General features: G+C 39.6%; 1 protein-coding gene across 5 annotated transcripts; it reads right to left on the minus strand.

The window, feature by feature from the left end:
- Positions 1 to 1,378: 1,378 nt before the first annotated feature.
- Positions 1,379 to 27,524, minus strand: UPF3A (UPF3A regulator of nonsense mediated mRNA decay). Of its 5 annotated transcripts, none has more exons than XM_065658706.1 (10): positions 27,186 to 27,524; positions 25,114 to 25,220; positions 16,895 to 17,001; positions 14,840 to 14,938; positions 14,634 to 14,744; positions 11,494 to 11,549; positions 11,244 to 11,402; positions 9,363 to 9,523; positions 5,660 to 5,954; positions 1,379 to 2,771 (listed from the first exon to the last, which is right to left on the minus strand). In XM_065658706.1, the coding sequence occupies exons 1-10, from the start codon at positions 27,516 to 27,518 to the stop codon at positions 2,598 to 2,600; spliced, it is 1,602 nt and encodes a 533-aa protein (XP_065514778.1). In that variant the 5' UTR covers positions 27,519 to 27,524; the 3' UTR covers positions 1,379 to 2,597. The 5 variants fall into 5 exon arrangements, with proteins under 5 accessions (XP_065514778.1, XP_065514776.1, XP_065514774.1 ...); XM_065658704.1 differs by having other exon boundaries at positions 5,880 to 5,954; positions 27,186 to 27,406; XM_065658702.1 differs by lacking the exon at positions 27,186 to 27,524 and adding an exon at positions 17,624 to 17,735 and having other exon boundaries at positions 25,114 to 25,208.
- Positions 27,525 to 27,945: the final 421 nt, after the last annotated feature.

The raw sequence follows: 27,945 nt of genomic DNA on the forward strand, positions 1-27,945 counted from the left end.
CAAGTTTCTCCCTTCCCTTTTGATCGTCTCCCCTGTTTGGGGAGGATGGGGGCAGTGAGCGAGTGGCTATTGTGGTTACATTGCTAGCTCGGGTTAAACCACGACAGGGTGACACTTCAGTGGAGGGGCTGTGGGCAGCACTCCCTCGCATCCTGGGCTCCTGGCGCCCCCGGTGCTGCCTCGTTGCTCCCGTCTCTCCCACGCTTGCCGTGGCAGGTGCTACACGGCTACAGAAATGCTCAAATCCTGCTGGTGGTGGCCGGTGCCTTCTGCTGTCCCACTCAGATGTGGGAGGAATAGATGCCAGCACCTGCTGAATAACAGAGGTTGTTCCTCGAGCGCGGCAGCCAAGCCGCTGGGCAGCGGGGGCTGCTGGGGATGCAGCTGAGGTGCTCTCTCCACGTCCGAATCCCAATGTCCTGCATTGTCCTTCCATGTGAACATGGAGGTCAAAGGCCAGGCTCTCTGCTCCCCTGTGCAGGAGGCTGCATTCACAAGAAAGTAAAAATAAGTGAACAAAGAGGCTGCCGGGGTCCCAGTCAGTGGGGGCACAGCAGTTTGACCTGATGGACACGGGTGTTTCAACCTGGACAGTTTTTAGATTGGAGGTTTGACGTCCAGCCTCTGGTAACTAAAAGAGATGGAAAATAAGAAGCCCCAGATGGAAAATTACTTCTAAATAAACCATGCTTAGTTAATTACCTATGATGCTATTAAGAGGTACTCATAGCCTAGGCACTCGGGCAGAGGTGGGGGAGTAGCCTGAAAGCCACCGTTGGCCAAAAGACATCAAGCTCGAGTTTGTGAGCACGTGCCAAATCGCTGCTTTTTTGGGACCTGTGGGTCCCTCTCACAGGCGAGACCCCTCCTCCAGCCTCCCCTGGGCATCAGCACGGGTGGGAAACGCTTGCTTTTGAGCAGCCCCTCATCTGGTGAAGGTCTCAGCCCTGTCCAGCTCTGCCGCAGGAGCACTTCCCTGGCAAGTCTCCTTCTCCTCAGAGCAAGCCCGGCTCTGTCACCGAGGGGGAAGCCAGCTCCGTGCTCATACAACCTGATGCAGCCAAGACAAAATCCCGTCTCTGCAGTCAGGATAAGCTTGGCAAACAAGATAAACTTTCAGTGGAGCTAAATCCAAATGACTCTCTTAACAGCAGCTTTCTTTAAGGTTGAAATAATTTTAGTTGGCAGCTCATGTGCATTGCTTGGTATTAAAATTCTCCTCAACTGTATTTTTATCTACTTCTGAAGAATACCAAGTAGCATAACACCTTACTTAATTTCTCTAGAGTAGCAGAAGAAAAAATTGCAGAAGATAACATCTCAAAATCATAGTCAAAATCTTTTTGCTTTTATTCTATTTGATGCTTAATATCTGGGAAATACAATAAATAATTTTTCAGTCTGGAACAGTTAGATGTTATGCTTAATAATAAAATGTTTAAAGAGGATGTAAAAATAAATTAATATCTTACTATTTAACTTCAATGACGTAGCAGGTCTCAGCTTCAGACAACTGAGAAATTTTCAGCCATGAGAGGCAAATTAACATGTTCTGCCCCTCTGTAAACAAGCAGCTATCATTGAAACCAGTGGAGGATATACATATACACACATATATATATGGGCCTGTATCAGAGACCAGAATTTTGCCTAGAACTTACAAAATGGTAGTTGACATTCATGTGTGCTTTTTTAACAAATAGAATTGCAGAACGTTCATGTATCATACATTTCCGAATGCTGCAACTGCAACTTATATGAAACATTAGCATATAAAAAGTCATCACTGTACAACCACTTTTTTTTTTCAAGTCAGTGTCAAAATCATAAAAACCAGCTTATTAAAACCAGATATATTGTTTAAGTGCCGAGGTTTGTGTTAGCTTTTTCCTGTTTTAAGCACAAGAACCTATGAAAACATAAAAGGCAAAAGTGGTTCAGAAAATGACAAACTCTATCAACACGACACTTGTAGCTTTATGAACACTTATCCAATGCTATAGCTAATTGCAAACCCACGTAAACACCATGAGGTACAGATACCAATGGCCATTTCTCACAGCTGTGCAAACCGTGGGCCTCCTCCTGGAAAGACCGCTGGCTCCAGAGCTGCTTCCCAGGGCTGGTCCCACGGATCCCACTGCGACCCCCAGCAGGACGGGGTCCTGTGACCCTCAGGTCATGCACCAAACACATTTAAAGTCCCTCAGATTTCCAACTGATGCGAATCTACATTTCAGTGCTTTAGGCTTGAAGAGATGAAATAGCTTCTGGAAAGTCTTATACAAATACTCCTTTAAAACTACTAGAGGTTTTCTATTTCAAGGTAAAACTAATAAAATATTGAACTGCTTTTAAATTAGGCAAATAGTGTTTGCTCTGCTTTTTGTAAAAAAAGCAACTATTTATTCCTTTTCTCTAGGATACTTTACATGTGTCCAGTCACTCTTCCCTTTATTTTACAGAAAGTAAGAGGCAGAGCTATTGTAATTTTGTTGGTGCAATCACCTGTGGAGCTTTGAAACAGCCCTAAGGAATTTTTTATGACACTGAATCTTAAGTTCATCCCTCTTCACAAGTCTTTCCTCCAGTTTGTTTTACTCTGCTTCTTCGCTCTTCTCAGAACCACCTCCAGCTGAATTATCTGCCTCATACTTTTTATCAAGAGCATCTTCAAAGGATTTCCCACAGCAATCATAGGTTTTACTTGTAGATCCCGTGTGGGTTCGAATGCGAGCTCCTGGCTGGTACAGCTGCATGGCTGGGCGATCCTAGAAGGAAGGAGATGTGGTTAACGCCCTGAGAAACCCGTGTGGGATACATAAGTGGGATTTTAAAGCGATGAATGTTTGTGAAGAAAATAGATTTTCTGTTAAATCACTTTACATTTCATAAGACCCAAGTTAAAAAATGGAGTGTAATGAAAACTGACTATTTAATCTCTGTCTTGTTTATAATGCTATTCTTGGGAGCCAAGCATTTGAATTTATTTGAATAAATAAACCTGAAAAATTAAAGACCCTGTGATACATTTGATGTAAACAATACTGCAGACAATTATCAAACACAGTATTACAGGTAAAACTCTGAAAAACATTGCTAATGTAGCTGTCTTTACTAACACCAACTAGGAAGAACAGCCTGGGCACTTGCAACTCAGCAGATGACAAATATTAAATACAAGCAAAAAAAAAAATGACAAACCAGAGACCAGTTTACCAGGCAACAGCTAGAAAATTATCCTCAAGTGAACTTCACCAATTGTTATGTGTGCAGTGCTACTTCGAACCATCAATCACCACCACAATTTAAACACGGAATGCACATTTTAATTACAAATATAAACACAAAATTGCAGAGTTATTGCAATATCACGCCTTCCATACTGAGTATCAGAGCAGAGGAATTCACCCACTTGAACACGCACAGGCTTTGTGAGTGACCCCATCATATACGTGCTGATTCCATCACTGGAAAACGGGAGAAGGAGCCAGTTTACAAGGAAAAGACACCTCAAACTTGCAGCTGGTGATGTTCCATAGCTCTTGAAAGCACTTTCTCTTCTTAATATTTCGATAATAAAACACATAGCTTAGAAACTTTGCTTAAGAAATCTTTTCCTACTAAGAGTATTTTACTCTCACAAAAAGCAGTTTTTAATGTTATGAAGCAACTCGTTCACCAAAACCAGAGCTTTTTGATCGAAGTTTCTGTTAAGTCTAGCAAACAAAATTAAACAGCCTATTTTAAGACAATGGCAGAACACTGATATTGTCCTACATCAAACTATATTAATTTGCATCTCTCTTTATAATTTGAATTAATTCTAGTCTTTAATCTTACATTCTATCTTTCTTGTTCCAAACATGATTTCCCTTTTTCTTTCTTTTTTGCATCACCTTTGATTGTCTTTTCTTGCTTCACTTCATTCTCCATCTCCAAACCAGACATCAAGATTCACTACTGGGCCATACAACTAGATCATTCTAGTTAGTGCTTTGTAGTGCGGTAGGAAATGTATAACATACATCTTTACATCACAAACAGCTGCATAAATGCAGATCCTCTGACAAGCAGCACCCATTGGAAAGTTTATGATAACGGGTCCTAATGATTTTTTCATGTCACAGACTCTGTACCTCGCAGTGTGCATGAACACTTGTATGACTGTTACACTGGAAATTTCCCATTTTCTAATTAATTATTACAAACTTCACAAAGAAGCTCGATCTCTGCCTAAAGACTTGTGCTGGTGTTAATTCTATAGGTCAACTGGAAAACTCAGCCCCTAACTTTTATCCATGTGATAAATACTCTAAGGAAAAAAGTCACCTCATTGCAAAAAACTTTACCGATATTGCTTATTTTGTTCAGGGAACAAACCTAGAACTGTGGACTAATCCAGAGACTCAGTGAACTATGAGAAGTGCGATGGGAAGAATAAAAAGGAGGTGGCTTCTTAAGGCTGGACAAAAGGCCTCCAAGACTCACCATCCAGTCCCAAGGTTGCAGATTCTTTTGCCAGATTTCAAGAGCAGCACGGCAAGCATGAGGAAGAAGGTTTTTCCCATCTTCTTGTTTCTGAACTAGCTGTTTTTCTGACTGTGCTACAGCTTGAGCTGCTTACGTATGTGGAAAGTGGATGATGCGTCTGTGCAGATAAATCTCAGCCACACTGCCCAGGTGACAAAAAGTGGGGCACACCAGGCGCTCTGTGTTTGCACAAGGTGACTTACTTGACACACAGAGTGAGTCCACCTGGACCTGCTCTGTGCACACTACACACAGACTCACTCTGCACGTGACCAATTTACTCCTCGGCAGCCGCAGCCCACATCTCAGATCAGTCGCTTGGATGGAAAGAAGAGTTTCACATGCAGAATAAATTTCTACACAAAACAGTGTTTCAGTCATCTTTTGTGGAAAATCTAGGATCGGAAGGGAGAGAGAATGAGGGTGACAAGGAGAGCCACCTTCTGAAAAGACCATGACACATCCATGAAATTAGACAGTCTGAGAAAAATGATGCCCATGTCTCTGGGAGACAAAAAGGGACAGCTCTGCTACACAGTCTGCTCCAGGCCCCGTCTGCACCTGCTCTTTCCCTGACAACGACCATGAGGATAATTTGCCCAAACCAAGCAACAGCCCTTTCGTACTGCTGGGTATACAGTACTGAAGACTTTGCACATTCACACCCCCTAAATACAATGGTCTCTGAATTAGCTATTTATTTAAGCCCCTATAATTCCTCTACCGAGCAATACCTGGCCAATCCATAATATAATTACTTTATGAGCTGGTCAATGGAAGTACGTTTTTATAAGACTAGCATGCCATAGTTTTTAAATTTCATTTTAATACACTCATAAAACACAAGGCTTCCAAGAATAGCGTTCTAAAAATGCTAGGGTTGAAAGGAAGAGAGAAAGTCTTCTATATATTGTGAATATGAATGAGTAGAGACCTGTGATCTTAACTTATTTTAACTGCTGTTGTCCTCTGATAACCATAGAAAGAAGACTGGGTTTTACTGAAAACGAAACAAAGAATTGGTTTTTTTTGAAAAAGCATCTTTGTGCTGAGTTTGCAAACGTAAAACCTGTGATCTTGAAGCATATTTAACTAATGAAAGATTATCCTAAATGAATAAAAGAACCTTATTTCTTATGCGCTCCTTTTTGGATGCCATGTCATCACACTTGTCCTCTTTACCCAGTTTGTCTACTGCCTCCACAGTGAAGCTGTAGTTGTAGTTCCCTTTCTTTCCTCTGTCTTGGTTGCATCCTTTCCCCCATTTCAGCTCTTCTTCACTCCTTCTCACAAACTTGTCAAACTCATAGTGAGCTCTATGCTTTCTGCCATCATCCAGTCGGTACCTTTGTCTTTCAGGTTCTTTTTCTCGAAATCTTCTCTCCAAATCTCTTTGCTCTTTGTCACTATCATTTTGTGACCTACAAGTATGTATAAAAAGAAAGAAAATCCAAGCAATTACTAGTAAAAAGACAAACAAACAACAAACTGTTGAAGGACACAATATAAAGCCGTCCTTTGACTTCAACAATATTTAGATCAGTTGTACAGCAAGGTTGGCTTTTTCTCATTAAAACGGGTTGTGTGCAATTTTGCTGAATGTCTCACCCATATGTCTGGCCCTTGACTATGCATTCAGTTCAAAATACCAGACACAGCTTTGCAAGAAAAATCTGCCTTCTGTGCAGCTGTTGTGGAAAGCTCATTCTTCAGCTTTTATCCCTCTTTGCAATCCCATAAATAGTTCCCCAATACTCTTCACATAAACACATGCTGCATGATTATGTCTTGTGGCCTGTTCCTGAGGTGACTCACGTACGTGAGAATTCCCTTGAATGGGAACATGCAGGGCCCAAAGGAATTGTGCAGGTATCATGTATCAATTTGCTTTATAACTCTATTTAACAAAACGTATTCACTGACACTGCAACTTGTGGAAAGCACTTGTGAAAATGAACACTGTGTTCCAGGCGTGTGTTTATTATGTCTCCAAGAAATTTAGCCTACCTTTGCATTTTTTATTTGGGTGAAAGACCATTACCTTACCACAACATAATACTTAATTTCTGCTATGCTGCAATGGGTTCATATGTTAAATGTTATTAGTTTGCAACATTTTGCTGCCTGTCTGATGCAATTCGCTTCATTTGTTCCTGTTTAGCAACTGGGTCGTTTTCTCACAAAGCAAAACTGCAAATAATGAAGAAAGATTAGATAATAGATTGAACTGTAAAAGAAGCAAATACCAGCAGTTTCTTTATATATATTTCATATGTATAAATGCTTAACATTGAAACAGTAGAGTTCCTTTTGACAGTCTGCTCACATTTTGGGAATCAGCAGACAGAATCAAGAGAGGATGGAGATTTTCTAATGGTGCAGTGATCAAACAGTGATATGCTTCTCTGTTAGAATGGTTTAATATGAATAAAAGTGTATCTTTCTAAATCGCCTTTTTTTAAAAGAACAGAACTCTGAAAAACATCAGCCTCTGCCATAAATGTGGGCATTAGTGGGGCTACCAAGACAGCGGCCCCATTTCAGGAAGAGCTGGAGGTCAGCAACAAAACCTGAATGATGCGTAAGTTATTCAGCATTTCACAAGACCGTGCTTGTGTCAGCATAACACGTTCACCAAAGGGAAGCAACATCCCAGCTGTCACAGACACCTGCATCACCATTACAGAGATACTGTACCTGTAGCACAGATATATATAAAATACTCTGTCAGTTCTCAAGGTTTTGTTTCAGGTTTAATAGGCTATTCTAGACACTAACTCCAAGTCCTAGCAAGGCTTTGGAACATGATCTTCCAAAAAGCCAGAAAGACACACCTAGATCTGTTGGTACCCGTCTCTTTCCCTGCCAGTTCCTGTGGGTGAGGAAGGAATGAACGTGCCTGGAGGTCGGCAGGTGACGGGGACAACAAACTCCAGTTCAAAAGTGGTTCAAGTAGCTTCCTAAAATTCAGTCACGGTGAACAGGCAAGCAAGAGTGGAAATGGTGGGATAGGCAATAACATAATTAAAAAGTGCAAGTAGAAGACGAAGTTACGCAGCCAGCAAAAGGAAAGCAGAAATGAATGGAAGGACAGGGAATGGAAGCACATTTCCGTTTGGTATAATTTCAAATCCATATGTGACCATGTACACTCATGCACTTACTGAGCTTTTCATTTGTGGTAGAAAGCTATTGCTAGTAAGCCTTAAAACATGGTTTCCAACAGGTAATTCGGTCTCCTCTATGCGGAGTTGGAAGCTACAGTTTATTACTGATTTTTCAGCCAGTGACATAGTTAAACCTTTAATTCTCAATCCAGCTGAAAGAGCGCATAGCTTGCTACCTAATCACCCCCACTACTAATAATGATGAAATGAGCACTTAGAAAGACAAAGTAACACTTACTGTACCTGCACAGCCAAAAGGATTCTGGTTTACACCTGGAAAATCTACATTAATGCCTTATTAAACTTGCAAGATCAATACTAAAAACGTTACGTGGCACCATCGAAAGCTTAATACATAAAAAGCCTTATTAGCAAACAACTGATTTGCCCCTCCAAGTGTTTCTGTTGACTTTGTTCCATGTTTCCTCTGTTGAACATCAAAAAATGGGGTATTCAACGTTTTCAATTTCCATTAGAGAAAAGGAAATGCAAGTTTTCAGCATCTTTCAGGACATACTTAACATACTGAAACACTGAGCCTATGTTTGACGTCCTTAGTGAGAAACAAAAAAGATCAATAATGCACGTAGGGTGTTACTGGTGAACCACTTCTCCAATTAGCAAATTCAGTGGTTTTATTTTCCAGAGCTCACTGTTTGTTTATTTTTCTATCTGCCATTATGAGAAAATTTGCAGCTCCTGCATACCTTTCATAAAAATCAAGAACATACGTGGACAAAGGTAAAATTTAAACTACACAGAATAGGCAGGTAGCCTGCAAGGCTCCTAGAGCACAATCCCAAACTTCCTCTAGTACTTTGCATATAATACCTTACATAAATCATTTAAATGCTCGAGTTTCTCCATGTGTACCAGTTGCGCATATACCTGACATCTCAGTTTCAGCTCTTTCATTTTGCAAAGTACTTTTGAGAGCTTGGCTGAAAAATGCTACTGAAGAACAAAATATTATTTACCTCAGCAGCACATCATTGTTAGGTATGTATCTTACACATCTTACAGTGAATCCTGCTCGCAATGGGATGTGCATGCCAAAGAAGAAGAGAGAGTCAGCTGCTGAAAACATGTGTAAGACATTTCTAGGCTACTGTAGTTATGGAACTGGGCTATACCTCTTGTTCCTACTATTACATATGGAACCCAAAAGGCAGTGGGAGACAGAGACCGCCTTCTGCAAGTATCTATCACACCTTAACTATTCTGCCATTATCCTGTTTATCGAAGACATTTATCTGTTTATTGCAGCAAAAATTAAGGAAGTGTGATGGAAAAATAAGGCATTCTAGCCCATTCAGTCTTTGACATCAGTAATGGAAGGAGGGCCTTAGCTGAGCTCTTGATGGGGAACAGGTGAAATAACAATGAAACTCTGAATGACTTTTCACACAGAAATCCTTCCTACCTGGGATTTCAAAAAAATTCACAAGTAAAAACCTGCACCCACTAATCCTGATATCAGGTCAGTAAGCTGTTACTAAACACCTTTTGCAAAAAGGACAGTGAGAGGTTTGTTCACACACAGAATGAAATCAGTTCCTTGCTGACAAAAAGGCCACCGAATTTACGACTTACATCATGTTTAAGCCTTCAAATGAAAAATTTAGCAACTAACTTGAAGCCTTAAAGATAAATATTACTTACCTTTCCTTGAGTTCTTTTAGTGAACCTTCCAATGATTTGGATTTTATACTGCCAGATCCAGGTGATTTATCCCATTTGTTTTCTTCACTGTCAGCTTCTTCACCTTTTTCTTTTTGTTTTTCATTGGCCAGCTCATCTCCTTTTTCAGGCTTCTTGAGAAGCTAAGAAATATTTGTTTATATTATGATGTAAAATTATTCTCATCTATTACAACAGACATTACAACAATGTATTAACTACATCAAAAACCTATTAAGATTGAAGATATTTAAATGCTAGGAATATATGTTACAAAGCATAACATTTAAAAAGTTATTTAAAGAGGGCAGTTTACTTTTGCTAAGGAGTGACAGTCATTAACAGGCATTCAACTGCACACTTTTAAATACTGGAGAAAGCACTTACCTACTTTTCTTTCCTATGTTTTATATATAAAGATATTATTATGGTCTATGATTTCTTGGAAATCATATAACAGAGGTCAATGTTATTGCCAATAAAAGAAAAAGCAGAACCTCTAAGACAAAAGGAGCAAGATTAATACTTCACTCCATGAAATATTATACATAAAATGTGTTACACGTGAACTACTTGGGACAGACTGGCATATAGAAGTAGGTGCTTAGAATAAATACATCTTGACAGAAATACAGACTAAGGAAAAAATGATGTTAGCAGAAAAGATCGTATTGCATTTTCACCTTGGACATTAAGATTCCCAAGAAGTCTGTTCCTTTCACCACAAATAAGCTGCACAGGGCTTGAGCAGTGTCTAGCATTACATGAATAATCATTATAGAAGGCCTAACTGCCTCAAATGATTTCTCTAATATTTCAAGAATAAGCAAGACATCTCACCAGTCTTTTAATTCCACCAGTTTTTCTCAAATAAGCACAAGTTACTCTTCACTAATACTTAAAACTTCTGCACTGTTTCTCTCTGGTAATGCTATCCTTTTCTTTCAGACACAGAACTAGCTTTCAAGGTCAGATTGCCACAGATATGTCATAAATCCTCAGGTCTTCTGGACAACTGATTTTGGGTAACACATTTTAAAAAACAAGTCTATTTTTTTTGAAGTTCTAGAATGTTTTTCTTTACGCCCAAATATGAAAAATCTGCAATTCGGCTTCAGAACTTACTTTTTTTTTAATACATCCAGGTAAAGACAACTGCTCTCCAGGAAGAAAAGGAAAAGGCAAGAAGTACACAGCTCGGTGGCTTCTCCCCACAAGATCTGGACTGAGGCTGTGTACCCTTGTGTTAAGCTACAGACTCTTATACCAACTTTCCTCTTCAAAATAGCCTATACAATCTTTCCAATACCACTAAAATAAGTTCAGATGAATAGTTTTTACCTATGTCATCTTAAATACACCTCCCTTATTAAAGGCACTAAAAGCACATGCATTCAGAATGTCAGAAGGCAGCATAGCCTGAAATTAGCAACACTTTGTTATAACTTGGTTAAGGTGTACTATTAAAATAAATCAGTTGTGAGCATAAACACAAAGAACTCTCCGCACATATGACTAGATGAAGATTTACATGACAGAAAGTGCTAAAGCCATATTTGCAACAATCTTCCAACATGTTAGCACAGAACAATTTGGTTCTGTCAGATTAAGTCACCATAGAATGTGGTGGTGTCCTATGAAGATGTCTGAGTTACCTGTCATAACTGCGTCAGCATGTCATTGTACCTAAGACCCACCTTTCAATAACATATCTTAGTCAAAGCCCTACATCACCTCCCCTGCCAGTCAAAACAGGTTTGGTATCTCCACACTGTATCCTAGTACACCGCATAGATAGTGTGAGACATCAAAGGAACTTTTGTATAACTGCAACAGAGGAATAGGTTTTGCTCATTGAAGTACCTTGATTCTTATTTCTTTTTCAGAAATCTTCTTTTGCTTCTCCACTTCTTTTCTTTTACGTCTTTCTTCTTCTCTGCGCTTCCTTTTCTCTTCCTCCCGCAGACGTTTCTTCTCCAATTCTCTCCGCCTTCGTTCTTCTCTTTTCTCTTCTCGTATTCTCTGAAGAGTTCAAAATGATTAATTGTAAATTGTCCAACGGAAAACCACGTGAAACATAAATGTTGAACTTCAGGCAAAAGTCTGAACGTACCTGCTTTTCTAATTTTCTATTTTTAATATATTCCAAAAGGGGTGTTGTTCTTCTAGCTAAAACACAAAAAATTTGTGATATAGTGTTCAACTCCTAAAATATGTACTCATTTCTTTACTTCAGTACTAACCCCTTTTTTCTAGCTTTATATGCAAGGGAGATAAATAATTAATAAACCTATTTGTTGTATATATTTTTGAAGGCATTCTCATCATTCTGTTTTAGAAATATTTTGTTGCTTTTTAGCTGTTAGGGTCAGAAGCAACAGAGGTATGTTGCACAATCATTTAATGTTTAATTAAAAATCATTATCTTTTCAGTTCAGAGAATGCTCATCAAGTGGTTATTCACCAAAAAGGAAGGAAATGAGTTCAGAATCTACTCCTACATTTCAATTTTGTACATCAAAACTAGCTACATTGTTCTTCATATATAGACCACATTACTGTAATCTCACATAGCGTTTTTCAATCCCAGATTTCAAAGTACATCATGAAGGAAACGTTTTCATTCTCATATAACATTTACATTTAACTACCATTCAGCATTCGCCTCTCCATGGGAAAACAGGATGAATAAGAGATAAGTGGTTTGTCCCAGGTTACAGATTCAACAAAACTCCGGTTTCCCAAATAAAGTGCCTCATCTACTGGCTCACACAGCCATCCTGATGTTACAGAGCTGTCTCCACACTCTGAAATCCAGCCTAAGCCACCTCCCTGAACCATCTCCAAATTCTACAAAAACTTGGAGATCATAATCAAATTCTGTATCATGTACAGCATTCATGACTGTCAGTACCTAATTAAAACCTCATGTACCTATAGCTGTGAGTAGTTAAGACAAACTACGTCAGCCTTAGGATAGAGTTATAGAAAATATTTACTACTAGAAAGAATTTAAAATTGTTTATAGGACTCTTCCTCAAACCAGAAGAAAATTTCACTGTTGGAATGCACGACAGGATTTAGAAGAAATAAAATAAATAAAAATTTCCTCATTAAATTTAAAATGGTATATCCAAAATTGAGACACAGTTCATATCCCAAAGACAGCTGAAAGTTTTTGTCTTGAAAATCTAAATATCCTGCTAGCAACCCATTTGTTAATGATAAAACCTTATTACATAGTTATGAATAGGAAGGCTTGATAAGATTCAATATTTATTTTTAGCAAATATCACTGGTCAAAAGCATCAACCAAAAAAGATTGTTGATTTGAAATCTTCTTCCCTCTCTCCCTAGATTTTCCATGCTGCCCACCATCCCCCTCTCCTTCCCCCTCAGCCCTTACTTTTTGACAAATTTTAGGTCCCCAGCGCCCTCCCTGCCAGTCCCTCGGATCTGCAGCTCTGACTCTCTCTCCTGGTCCCCAAAGTTCCCTCGTCTGAGCAATGTCTGTCTCTGGGCACTCTTACAAGCTGAAAGTGGCCGCAAATTGTAACTGGAGGGTCTGAGGATAAGCTGCACGGGGAGTCCAGAGCTTGACCCTAGTCACGAGTAAGCCTGTGGTGCAAGAGGTTTAATCAGAAATTATAACCTGAAGTTCAAGGAAGAGAGGCAATGTGATGAGTACTATCGAAAGAGGAAGGCAAAAAAGAATGTTTGCCAAACTTGAATCTTACCCATCTTATTTATGGGCCTTACTGCAAGTTAAAATCTAAGAGGTTTTTCTTAAAATGTTTAAGAAATTTTAAAGGAAAATCAATTACAAAATGAAGACCGTAACTTTAATAGCTTATGTTGCTCTCTACAAACAAGCCAGAAGAATGAGCTTACCTTCATCTTGTTACAGAGAAAATCTGTTTTATATCTCTCTGTCACACTGAAACTGATGAGCTAACACATCTGACGTGATGCATAAAACATGCTGGTTTGCAGTAACACTACCTGGAGAAATGCTGAGAAGGTGAGGCCCAATTCTGCCAACAAAGTCCTGGGCACATCTTTCATTTACTTCAATAGGAGTAACACCTTTGAAACTGGACATGCAACTAAACCCTTACATAATTTTGCTACATGCATGCTATCCACTGAATTGTTCTCATTTTTATATTCATAGCAATGGTCACAGTTTTGAATAGCAGAAAAAAATGGCAACTAATTTGACTTCCTCTGATTTAACAGAAACAAAACATTAAAGCTCCTCATGGAAAGCTGCCTTCAGCCAACATTGTTATTCTGAAACCTGTCACTCTCAAGACTGATCATTGTCACAGTGAGAAAATATTAAAGTTAATAAATATTTCTTGAAATGGTAAACTTTCTTTAAAAATTTTGACTGCATTTAGTCTGCTGTCAAATACTAGGGAAGATCTGGGGTAAATAAAAATTGCTGGGGAACTTCCTCATCTAGAAAAGCAATAAACAAGTTTTATTTGTGACAGAATACTCTATATGTCCATACTTTTAACATTAATTAATGCTACTCTAGAAATTCTTGTCACAGGCAGGGACGGACAGACAAATGACATTAATCAAAAGAGGTGGCTCTTTTAGACTGTAAAGAAACAATAGCAAAGTTCATTTTTTCCCTACTCAACTGTCATATCTAGGGAAAGAGGAAGTGTTCTGCATGTTGTCACTTGGAGATGCAGTGTATGAATATTCCATGTAATCCTGAAAACTGCAGACTGGCATTGAAGGTCTCAATGTTGGTCTGACTAAAGTTTCCTCCAGAGACTGTGAAAGTCATGCTGCACGCACACAGAAAACCAAGTGCTGTCTTATTTTCAAAGCTTTTGCAGAATCTTGACCGTGAGAACAAACAGAGCAATTTCATGTTTCACAATAAAACAAGCTAGTATCAGGGATCAAGTGTTAAGTATTCAGCTATTTTCTCTTTTAAAAATAAATCTGCCAGCTTTTAATACATCTGTAAGTATTCAGAAGTATAAGGACCTATTTCTGAAGCCACTGTATGTGCAAGACTTCCAGTGAAGTCAAGTGATCCCATGCATAGAGACTTAAAACAAAAGGTGGGGTGTTTCCTGCCACTACTTGGCTGGATAACAAAAATGTCACAGCAATCATCTCAATCTCTGTTAGGCTGAACAGGTCAGCTCTTGCAGGTAGTATCATAAAGATATAAAAAGAAGATATTCAATATTCTCAATAAGAAGAAAAAACAAGAAAACAGACCAATGAGTTCCCTTGTTTTGGCCTCAATCTCTCCCAAAAGAATCTCAGGATTGGCACAGATTTTCTCTTCATCAGCACAATAACTCTCTAAAAATTTCCTATATTCTGGATCTGTGAAGAAAAATTTTTGAATTATGTTAATACTTTGCAATGCACAACAGAAGTGGCATTTATTTGCCACTGTGACACCAAGAAAATATGTTTACCATCTTCAATGCTCCCAGCTTTGGTATCTTTTTTCTTCAGCTTCTTTTTTGAAATCTTCTGGAATGGTGCAAATTCAACCACTGCAGGATACTCCAAACCTTGAAAGAGATCAATGCTTAATTTTTTGAGGGAGGAAAAACATTCTTTATGTTCAGGTAAGATTTTCAAAATTCCTGAAACTTGTGTTGGGCAGTCTTACTTGAAATCAAAGGTGAATGTTTCTACAATCCCAACCTAAACTTCTAATGAAAAACTACATGGAGTAGTATTTTAGAATCAAACCGGAATACATTTATATTTTAATTATATATATATGTGTAAACATTAAATATTCGTGGACATACACTGTCAAAATGAAGATGACTACTGTTGCACAATAAAATTCTTGCATTATCATTTATAATTCCCTCTTAATTCTTCACAGATATTCATTGATCAGAAAAAATTACCTAAAATCTCAGCCCAACAAGTTAAGTACTACTGGGAAATGAATCTGACACAATTGAATTGCTTCTGTAAAATTTTCTTGCCAGAATAAATATGCTGGGTAATATGCAATCGAAAACCATACCACCTTCTGTCATACTCAAAATTGTAAAACTCAGCATGTAGAACTGTGAAATTTCTTTGTGTGTTTGGTTTGGTTTTTTTTCCTGTTTATGATGTACTACACAACTCCTTGCCTGTGTTTCTGGCATGGATACTTTGTTTTGAATTCTGCCTTAAATACTGGATTCTTCTTTGGACTGGGGTCAGAACTTTTGAATTTCACCTGGTTTCCACTTGCAGCAGGTTCAAGATCACACTTTGCTCAAGTTCATTGAAAACACGGCTCAAATCTGATAAAATATTTGTTAACCTTACTGAATCTGGTCATGCTTGTTTTAATTTTAGCCTCGTAAATGCAATGCCATCACAATCCTCACCAGAGGGCATCTTTGATCAAAGTTTGCCCTCTTTATTTGCACAATTATGCCAAACTGGCCAGCTGTGTCCAAGCTCTGTTTTGTAATGTACAGAATACTCTGGCTTCAGTCCAGCTAACACTGAAGAATTTGCTTAATTTAGACAAAACGAAGTCTTGGCAGAATTATGAAAAATAGTTTATTTCTGGTTTTTCATCTAAAACAACCCAGCTTTTTCTGAGAAGATGGAAAGAAAAAATTTGCACATTAGAAAATTCTGGCATCTGTTGGTTAGGAGCTACCCTGCCTACTACTTTACAACAGAATTTGAAATCTGGGAATCACACACTGCAGGGAGTGTACTGTTCTCCATCTCTTGGAATATCCATCTAAATCTAAGTTAGAAGCCTATAACAGAATGGACAATGTTCAAAGAAACCCACAAATTTAAGTCTATTTTATACAACCTGTGCACTCTTTTACAGAAGGTGTAAGTGAAGGAGACAAGGAACTGCTAAAGGGAAAGCACCATTTCATGGCTATGGCAATATCATGCTACTGTAGGAGACCTGGATTTATCCACATGTTCATTACAGAGTTTTTGTAACCAGGGCAAAATTTTGTAGACTGAACATTTTAAAGACGGCCAATAATTTTATCGCTCTTTTTTATGCAATTCAACTCAAGATGTCTGCAAATGCTCTAAAAAGTCAAGCCATACGGGTCTCAAATTGGGCAACCAAAATGATGCAGACAAGTTTTCGTCTTGCCTTTTCAAAATGGGAGTTAGCAGCACAACTTTATCTCCCAGAAACACACTGAAGATGTAACAATTCATGCTTGCAATGTGTTCAGGTACTGTTGTGATGAATTGTGAAGCTTGCCTAAGACAATAGGATCTTCACAGTGTATTGCTTAAGGTACAAGAATGCAGATAAAGCATGCACACCACACAGAGAAGCAAGACTGCATGGAAAAACACAATTTGTACTTAATTACCTTTTAAATGCTAGATTTTAATATATTTTTATGTAATTAACTGTATACTGAGGAAAAAAACCCTGGCATAATTAGGAAAAATGAAATGAATTCATGTTTTAAAATGGTATATGTATATATACACATTTAATATCTTACAAATAGTCCAACCTTTATTATCAATGAAGACATAGCCATCAAAGCGATCTCTAAAAAGAAGGATGTCCTCAGGATTTCTAAAGTTAATGTATGCTCTTGAGTAGAGATGAGGATAAAGGCTGCAACAAGAAACAATTTTATTTTCTGTTATTTACTCTTCTGTTTAGGACTCAAAAGAAGTAAAACTAGAGGGATCGCACTGCAATTCTCATCTTTTTTGGGAAATGACTACCTTAAACATGCATATTGAAGTCTTTACATATACATGTCTAATCTTATTTATGACAAAAAGTAACTGAAAAACTGAATTCCTGGATATAACTGGGAAAACTACTCTGAAGTGAGACGAGTATTTCTAGTTTGTTTTTGATCCCTAAATTGCAGAACATACACTTCCATCTTGCAGTATCAAAGCTTTAAGTCCAGTATTTCATTATTTAAGATATGTGAATAATAGCAGTGCTTTTGGGGACCTTCTTGGGTGTCCTAGGTCTGCTGCTGCTGAAGTAAAAGCCTCCCAGTGAACTGGTGGTTGCCAAGCTGTCATTGTAATTAAAGAGATTTCCACCTTTAAAAAAGGTTAAAGAACTTGATAATTGGCAAGATAATATGCTGAACTATGTACAAATAGTTCATTTAACATACATGTGTATGAATATATATGCAATGTCTAGTTGTGAAGAACAATAACTGAAAATATTATACAAAGCATTTCTAGCAAAAGAATAAACAGGGACTTACCTAAAATAATTCTGATTCTTCAAGAATTTATTGGCATAGATCCCATTGCAGGGGTAAATTTTTAACGTTTGATAAAAACACTGGGGTTGGAACACCACCAACTGCAATGAAACTGAGGTAATTTAATGAATTACCACCCATCAGCCAAGTTGTGAGTCACGGCATGTACATGCTTTAAACCCCTGCAACCATGATATAAAACAGTTTGGTTTAAACTGCCTTCAGTGATGGCTGTGTATTACACCAGATTTTGGAGTATATCTGAACACAAGCCCATGACTTTAAAATACCAATGTTTATAATAGTATTGCCACACATGGCCTGTCTTCAGACAAACTCACCACCAGCAGCAGGAGACACTAAACACACACAATCCCATAGCTATTTCAGAATCAGATTTCACAGTAAGTGAGAAAGAGCAAAAATATGGGTTGGATCACAGGATCCACATGCGGCAGCTCAAAGTAACACAGTTACGACAACCTATTTTTTTCTTTTGCAAATGTGCATCTATATGGATTCCACTTTGGGTGTTAGAAGGTGACCATAAAGAGCAGCAATGTCAATAACTAACCAATGATTTTGTAAACGCACCCAATTTGTGTTTGATATTGTAGCAGGGAGAAATGTTTAACAAAAAAACAAAGGGCTTTTTTCATCATGATGTTTTGCAAACACCAGCTGTGGAGTGTTTCTATAGCACATAGAGGATAAACCTTCTAATTCTAAGGAAGAGCTACTTCATCCATATATACTCGCTATAATTTGATATTCTAGGATGTGAGTACCATTGAGTAAACCGTAAGCAGGTAACCACAAAAGTGCCTGCTAGGGCAGCGTGAGGGCTACGCTGCTGGCAGAAGCAGTGCTGGAAGACGCTACAGGCACGGTGTGCTGCCTTGTCCGCCACAGCATGCACAGGTTCCACGCATCTATGGACCACTGGCAAGTAACATCTAGCCCAGGGCTGTCAAACTCATTTTCAGCAGGGGCCACATCAGCTTCATGGTTGCCTTCAAAGGGCCCACTGTCATTTTAGGACTGTATAAATGTAGGAGTAGTTACATTTACACAGCCCTAAAATTAAATTCAGCCCTTTGACGGCAACCGCGAGTCTGATGTGGCCCCTGCTGAAAATGAGTTTGACACCCTGGGTCTAGAGAGTTTGACCAAATGTGCATGGTGGCACATGGCTGTGTTTGTCCTGGGGTTCTGCAAACCCTGTAGACTCCTCTGTCATCAGATTTGCAAACCTCTCATCTGCACGTGCAACACAAGGTATCTTGAGGGTGGCTGTGGAGTTACTACTAAGATGCAGACGTAACAAGCCAGCTTCCTTCTCATCAGTTTAAAAAAGAAGAAGAAACAAAAAAAAGATGAAATGCAACATTTTCCATGAAGTATACTTAAAGGAGGAGATTTTATTGTGGTAAACTACAGCTGTGCTGGAAGAAAAGTCTCAGTGCTGCCTAATGGCTGGAACGTTAAAAAGGACTATTGTTATGTTTCATGTTCTTTGATGTTTAAATTAAATGAGGCCTGATATTAGAGGTTGATATGATTATACACTTTGAAGATAAACCCAGAAATCTTGAGGAAGCAATATTTTTCAGCCCAGTAGTATTATCTGAGACTGAGACACTGAGTTTCTGTTCCCAGTCTAAACAACTATTTCAGTGTTTTACCCATCTTCGGTTTTTGTAAAATACTAAAACTTTCCATAGATCAAAGACTGGGACTCAGACAAGTGTCCCAGCCACTACATTATTGTGGCACTTCTGTGTCTCAATGCACGCACAGCAAACAGCTTCATCATAGAATTAGTTTGGTTTGGTTTTGTTTTCCTGCAGTAACTTAGAACCTTAAGGTTGGACACATAACCATGGTGAAACAGAATAGAAAATACAAAGACTTCTTCCTTGTTTTCTTTAGCTTGTACATCAATGCTATCTGTTTCATCTGCTTTGGCAACACAATCTTTTCCTGATACACAGCATATTTTTCTAACATTTTCAGCTTAGGCTTATCACAGTATCTTTCCAAACAGAAAAACATTTGATATGGTTATTAAGCATTTATGAGTAAGAAAAAGAGCCCGAAATGTATAAACAGGACTCTGGAAAACAGATTTAGAATTCAACTTGCAAATAAGGGATGCAATGTTGTTGCTATGCATTATTTAAGAACTTCACTCACATCAGCAGAAACATACCAAAATATAAAAGTATGCTTGTGGCACAGTAGGACACTGATGGGCACAGCAGCACAATAAAATAGGACTGTCTGTCCATTTTTGTTGCTGTGTATCAGGGTAGAAGGTCGTAGAAACATGGCTATGACAACGTATAGTAATTACAGGTTCCTTCTTTGATGGAGCCACTTCTTGGAGTTGGTTCTCATATGAGAAACATCTGAACAAGTTAGATGTCAAGAGTCCTTAGTGTATAAAAGCCTGGCTGCCAAGTGTTTCCAACCCTGTCTTAGGCTTTTTACACAGCAAACTGTGCCGTGGGCCTAAAAAAAAAGGCAAAAAATTCACTTTTTAAGTGGGAAGCTAACTAAATGTAGCAAATCAGAAATGCTTAGCACTGGCCTGCATATGAAATGCTGTCTCTCACTCTGGGTTTCAGACACCCAAGTTCCACCTGCAGCTCCCACACCTCCACCAAGCCTGGATTCCCTCTTCACCTCTCCACTGAAAACCCACCAGTGTGACCGTACAGCAAAGGACGCATGGGGCTTTGCAGGGGCTCTGTGGCTAATAACCTCTGCTAGGAAGAATCAGTCCTGCTCTACTTTTGTAGACTCTGACTATACACATTTCTTCAGTACAACACACAGTTTCTTTGTTTTCTGCTCTGCATTCAAGGGTGTTCAATCTTTTAGGTTACATGTTCTTTCCATAATACTTAGGTCTATCATCTCTTCAGGCCCTCACTTTATAGTAATTTTAATAACAAACACATTCTAATAGTTTACTTCTACAAAGTATCTTTTAACATAATTGCGTAAAAAGATAGGTAAACAGGAAAACAATTTTAAAGTTATCTACAGCATAAACAGCAAAATTTAAACTATAAAAACAGCCATCATATCTAGTAAAAATACTTATCAACTTAGTGATTGTGTGTGTGTGTATATATATATATAAACATACATACTTACATGTATATGTAGATCTCTAAATCTAAATTTTGGAGTGTTAAATAAACTCCTCCATCCATTCATATATTACATAATTTCTGATCAAACAGGTAACTCATCATCTACATTGTCAAGCCAAGCTAAAATCCACTGGCCTTCATCGTTGTCTTACACTTTCTGTGGTCATTCACATAGTGGATGGAACTGGCGTAACTTTAACTTAGCCTTCCCTTTTTACAGATACAAACAAGCACAATTTGCCCAGCCACAGAGAAGCAGAAAGGCTACACGGCTGTGATCACAGACTGTCACTCATTCCATCCGGAACACGGCAGAGGCGGTTCTGTTGCAGCTCTAAAGGTGCTGCCTCTTCAGAGCTGCGGTTCCTGGGTGCACACGGCCACCCCACAGCATCAATGCTATTTGCCTACAATAATCCTGAGCAAAATGTTGGGAAGCAGTTATGAAGGGCAAAGGCGGAGTGCTGTTTGCAAGAAGCTTAATCACTGTCTGTGACACATGGCATAGTATCAAATATTTCACTGGCTTTCACCTAAGTAAAGCTTCTGTTCAGATCTCTTTACTTTTGTAACCTCGTGCCACTACTGACAATTTCCAGTGTCCAGGGCCAGTCTGGAGGGACAACCAAAATCCTGCAGGGCCAGAGCTCAATCACTTGACTCAAGTTTTAGAAGACTCAGAATCATTTACACGCGGACAAAAAAGAATATCCGGAAAAAAAGCAGTTAGTATATGGAGTCTGAGAACAAGACAGACCGTCAGGAAGGCAATCTTTATTATTAGCGATAGTGTGTCTATCGAACAAACATCCCTAGAGTCACAGAAACAGTGTTTTGTTTGCATTTTGATGTTAATGTACAAGAGAGAATATATTAATCAGTGAATCAGATGAGTCTGAAAAAATGAATGAAACACAATGCAACAGTCACTTTCTGAAATGATTTTACTGAAATGGATATAACTGAAAAAGTGTTATACATTATGACATTACATAATCAAATGGAATTTTAAAGTTTTATAGCTTGCCTATAGTAACAAGACACTAGAGACACAAGACACTTAAAAAATAACCTTTAGACTGCAAAAACGGTGAAAGTGGAGTTGATAATGCCTATCTTGCAAAAGCATGTAGGTAAGACTACAACTGTCTGTTTTGTCCTCTAGCATGAGATGGCCTTGGAAATAAAAATGTACAAACAGCTATAGTTAGACCTCTTCTGTCCTCTATCTGACAGCAACTGATAGAGGATGCTCAGAGAAAATTTATTAAAAAGGAGAAACTACACACTGACACTTTACCTAGTATATCATTTCAGCTACTTGCAGCCCAGGGACTTCATAATACAAAAATTGTGTCCTTTTGTTTAATAGGTTTTCATACATAACTATTTGTCTAAGTAAGTATTTGTCTAACTGCTCCTGAACCATTTTTAACCTCCATCATTTCTGGCATCAATTTCTGAACAAGGAGTTCTACAGTTTAAGAGTGTCGCGTGAAAAAAAGAAGTCTGTGTACTCCACAGTTAAAGAAATTTGAATGAGCTCTTAGAAACTTGTTATCTAGAGTTACACAGGGTGGGGTTAAACTGAGATGTTACAGCTCTTCAGGCAAATTTGTCTGCTTCTGCATCAGATTTGTACTCCCCTTTATCTTTCCAGCGAGCAGATCCTCCTCACTGAGTAGCTTCTCAAAATCATTCTCGTTAGGTAACATGAAATTTGCTTTTAATCTTCCCATGCTTTTATTATGACTGAATTCTCTGGATTGGTTGCCATTACGCAAATGGTACAAGACCTACAAAAAGCTGACCAGTGAAAGACAGCAGGCACTGTAGAAAGAGCATGCCCACCTTGTCCTGCAGCTCTTCCTGTTGGCTGGAATGGCGTGAAGACACATCCACAGAGTTTTCTGGAATTTTGTGAACTGTCCATATCATGAAGGATTACTGCAACAATGCTTTATACTCAGAAAACAGTTCTCTGCTGGATAAGAGGAGACTAAGACTCACTGTATTAATCTCGTCTCTAACCTAACAACTTCTGAAAGTTTACTGTATATTTTATAGTGTATGAACATGTAAAGAGCTAAAGCATAAACAGATATACATTGGGTATGTGTCAGCATTCAAACAAAGAAGACAAAGGGGGCAAGGTGATTCTGGGCCAGTCAAAGAACCAATAATCAGTCAAGCCAATACTTTGCAGAACTGTAACTAAAGGCCTACCTAAACTGCGTAGTTTGCTGAAAGCATTGCAGCCATACAAGCCAGGTGAAGATAAACCCATTCTGAAAAAATACATCTTTTGTAGGAAAGCATAATTTTGAAGAAGCAAGATGAAGCAAAAGAAAGTCAAAACGAAACAGTTCATCCTGAGAAATTCACACTTATATGAAAAAACCTTTTTCTAGAGAATTTAGATTTGTGAAGGCAGAAGAGAACATGAATCCAAACTCAGGAGGAAGATAATATTTTTCTCCCAGACCATTGTTTTATTACAGAGGTCATACATCAAACTCAAGGAAACTGATAATCCAAGTAACACATTTCAGAGATCCCATTGTTCAAAAAATGTTTTAAAATGCATATTCTTCGCTTGCTGCATCTTGTAGTAGCAAAACAATATAAGAAACAGCTTTATTTTCTTCACATTTTGTATTTTTAATCAGGAAGATCTGCTCTTCACAACAAACAGGTTTTAAAGCGTTTTAAGCATGTCCTCATCTCTTTACCAGAATGAGCTGCTGTGTCATGCAGACCATCTAACAAATTCTTTATATCTATATAAACATATGTTCTGTCTCTAGCTCTGTGAGAGTACATGATGAATAACACAACATGAGAAAACCCATGACATCTTTCATCAGTAACCTGACATGGATGCAATTAAATGAGTGGACAGCAAGATTTTTGAGTACTGCATAATTCGTCATAGAGAAGTAAAGAGAAAACCAAAACTTTATATTTACAATTGTGGTCAGTGCATTCTCTAAGATGGCTGATAAATTCTTATGCCAACAATTGTTCCACAAAATTAAAATTTTAATTTTTTAACTGCTTCCTGGCATCTGTGCAGACAAACACACTGACGCCAGAGACACTCTTCTTCAGAGAATTTTTGGTTTGCCTTTGATATTTTCCCCTTATGAAATGAACAGCTGGGACAGAGGCCTCAAAGAGATTCACTTCAAAATATGGACGATGAAGTTCAGAAAAGAAATCTCAGTAACTACAAAGACTTTCAATCAGACTAAATACTCCTCTTACCTAACTTCACATCCATTGTGGTTCTACCAGAAAAGCTGAAGCACCTACTATTTTGTTGCTGCACATACGTGTAACTACCTAGGTCAAGCAACTGCCATAGTTTCGCCAAATCGACATTTATTTCTTTCTGATTGTGGAACTGACTGAGAGAACCTGTATACTCAGAGTTAACCATCTAATTAATAACACAGTGGGAGGAAGAAGTGGCAGCATCCTTTCCAATAACATCAGCCCAGGAACTAGACTGTTTCAAGTGCAATTTGTCACAAACAAGCGCCTACAAAGGAAAGGTTATCTGCTCTGTGTGAGGTCACCCCTAACTTTAAAAGTTGGGCAGCAATAAACATCCATGATTCCTCTGTAGTCAATGGAAAGAAGCTGGTGCCTGTGGAGGGTTATTCATTGCACACTAAGACAGGCTAAGATGGGTAAGATGGATCTTACACTACGGTTTTCAGAACACATGTAGATATAGCATACAGGGTATTTTGTTTATTTTAGTGGTTAAGTTCATTCTCTTCTGTAAATTGTTTTGTTTGAAAGGGAATAATATTTTAACACTGTGATGCTGAGTAAATCATATAATATACTAGCAATTACAATTTATTTTAAATCAACCACTATTTTTTTTTAGTTTTGCATGAGACAAAAATGAATAAAACTGGGTTGCTCAAAAATTGTATGAAATAAATACAAAACCATGTAAGCAAACAAAGAAATGAAGCTCAAATGGCACTCATGGAAAAACTTCTGCAATATTTGCCTTAGGATGACTATTTCTCACAGCCAATAGAACAGTCTCTTGCATTTTAACAATGAAGGTTAAAACAAATATCAGAGTTTTAAATAAAATTATGCCCTATTCATATACAAAAATTTTGTGGTTTAAAATCACCAACGTAAAAGGGCAGAAATGCATAGTCTCTGCATATGTATCCAGTTTTTCACAAATACTTTAAGTAACTAACAAAGAGGAAAACAATATGTGATCTGGTGTGTCCAAAATACCCTAATTAGGTTTTAAACACCTGAAAACCTACAGAAACAGCTCATCCTCACCTGGGATCAGCAGTGCAAAACTCAAAATAATCATGGGCAGGTAGAGGATGCAGCTGTTCCTCCAGTTGCTCCTTAGTTAGACAAGGAGGAAGCCGTCGAATAACTACCTGCACATTTAAAAGAAAAGAGATTTATCTTTGATCTAAATACTGTAGAAAGAGACCAAACAAAATATATTGCTCCTCTTTAAAAGCTCTTCCTCAAATTGGGAACTTCAATTGGAGCATCAGCCTCCTAGTCATTTACCTTCTTGGACACGCTGAAAGAAGGAACAAGGTCCCTATCTCGGTTTCTGTTAACATTTTAAAATTGTAGGATAACAAATATTCTGATTAAGAGCTTGAGAACCAACACAGTTTAGCCATTTTTACACTATCTCTTTTAAAAAATATTTAAACTAACTTTAAAGTCTTTTACTACAACAGTATATTAGTGTATTAGGTTTATGTGTCCAAGCACTGGCAGCAGGGGCTGTGGGGCAGCCCCCCTGAGAAGAGGGTGGGGCTGCCCCATGCCAGATACCGCCAGTTCCAGCCAACTCCAAGAGACCCACCACAGGGCATGGCTGAGCCTCTCAGCCATGATGGTGGCACCTCGGTGAAAACTTAAGAAAGGACAGAAAAGGCTGCACAGCAGTGTGTGAGACAGAGGAGCATGGGAAAGAAAGTGTGAGAAACAGCCCTGCAGCCACCAAGGTGAACGAAGGAGGGGAGGAGGTGCTCCAGGTGCTGGAGCACAGACTCCCATGGAGGAGACCACAGAGAAGCAGGCTGTCCCACTGCAGCCCATGGTAGAACACTTTGGAACACATATCCACACTGCAGCCCACGGGGAATCCCACGCCACAGCAGGTGGAGGTACCCTGGAGGGAGCTGCAGCCTGTGGAGAGCCCACACAGGAGCAGATTTATCCGGAAGGACTGTAGCTCATGGAGTTCATGAACAACGGCAGTGTGTGGGAAGGACCACAAGCCAGAGCAGTTCATGAAGGACTGTATCCCATGGCAGGAACCCCACACTAGAGCAGGGGAAGAGCATGAGGAGGAAGGAGGAGCAGAGAGGAGCTGTTATGTCCTGTCCGCAACCACCATTCCCCATCCTCCTGCACTGCCTGGGGGCAGGAGAGGTAGAGCCTGGGAAGGAAGGTGGGAGGGCAGGATGGTGTTTTAGTTTTAATCTTTGTTTCTCACCATCCTACTTTTTTAAAAAAAAAAAATTACCAATAAATAAATTTATTTTCTCCAAGTTGTGTCTGGCTTGTCTGTGAAGACACTTGGTAAGTTATCTCCTTGTCTGTATCTCAATCCATGAGGTTTTTAATCTTATTTTCTCCCCCTGTCCTGCTGAAGAAGGAGTGAGAGAGCGGCTGGCTGGGTGTCTTGCAGCCAGCTGAAGTCAACCCACCACATTTGGGTAAACTGGCCAATAATAAAGGCCAGGAAACTGTAGGGAAACGTTTGGGATGGAATGACACCAGCACATAAAACAGTAAAATGGCCATCAAGCTCCTGACACTCTATTTCCCTTTCTTGCCAATATCTGAATTTAACTTAAGTTACAGTGATTTTCAGTGCTTCAGTTTTCCGATTTAGAAAATGGGAATAAATCAAACCTCACAGTACTCTCTATATAAAGTATTCTTTGCAAAGTGCTTGAATAAAGCCATGGAGAGAGAAGTGCTCTTGTCCTTGCAGGAGCTGCTTTGCCACGGCAGCAGCCAACCTTGATTTCTGAAGAAATAAAGGCAAAAAGGAACAGGGAAAAAAACCAAAAAAAAACCAAAAAAACCCCAGACAGCGAAGAAAGCAGCGCTGCTGCTTTTGATCTCAAAACACTGAGGTGAATCAACACCCTCCCTCTGCAGAGGAAGAAATACCCGTTTAAATACCTCAACCTCCTGACAGCAGACCCAGCCTACTGAACAGAGCCCACCTGCGCCGTGCTCCTCCCTCCAAACTTCCCCGGTCCTTTGACATCTCCCACCACAGAGGCCTCTCCCGTGCACCCCCCTCCCCCCCCGTACCCACCCAGTGTGCCCCCGTCCCGTCCCGCCCCCCGCTCGCGCCCCCTCACTTTGCTCAGAGCCGTTTTTTTCTCATCTCGCTGTTTACCCGGCGCCGGGTGAAGCGGCGGCAGCGGGGACGGGGGGGAAGGAGGCGGCGGGTTTGGCGGAGCCTCCGGGTCGCGGCGGGGCGACTCCCGCCGCAGCGAGGTGTCCATGGGCCACTTCTCGCGGCCGCCGCCCCGCATCAGCCCCGGCCCGGCCTCCCGCTCCGACCGCACGGACCCGCCGCTGCCGCTGCCCGCAGCCAGGCGGAAACCTCGCGAGAACTGGCCGGTGGCCTGGCGGAATCTCGCGAGAGTTGGCGGGGGGGAGGGGGGGCGAACGGGGCTCCCTATCCTCATCCCCTCAGCGGTCGTAGTATCCCGGAATCATTTTGTTTGGAAGAGTCCATTGAGATCATGGAGTGTAACCATAACCTAACACTGCCACTAAACCATGTCCCTAAGAACCTCATCTACGCATCTTTTAAACACGTCCAGGGATGGTGACTCCACCACTTCCCTGGGCGGCCTGTTCCAATGCCTGACAACCCCGGTGGTGAAGAAATCCTTCCCAATATCCAACCTGAACCCTCCCCGGCTCAACCCGAGGCCATTTCCTCTTGCCCTGTCGCTTGTCACTTGGGAGAAGAGACCAACCCCCTCCATGCTACAGCCTCCTTTCAGGTGGTTGCAGAGAGCGATCAGGTCTCCCCCTCAGCCTCCTTTTCTCCAGGCTGAACAGCCCCAGCTCCCTCAGCCGCTCCTCATCAGACTTGTGCTCCAGACC

Source organism: Caloenas nicobarica, chromosome 1 (assembly GCF_036013445.1).
Source record: "Caloenas nicobarica isolate bCalNic1 chromosome 1, bCalNic1.hap1, whole genome shotgun sequence".
Lineage (NCBI taxonomy): Eukaryota > Metazoa > Chordata > Aves > Columbiformes > Columbidae > Caloenas > Caloenas nicobarica.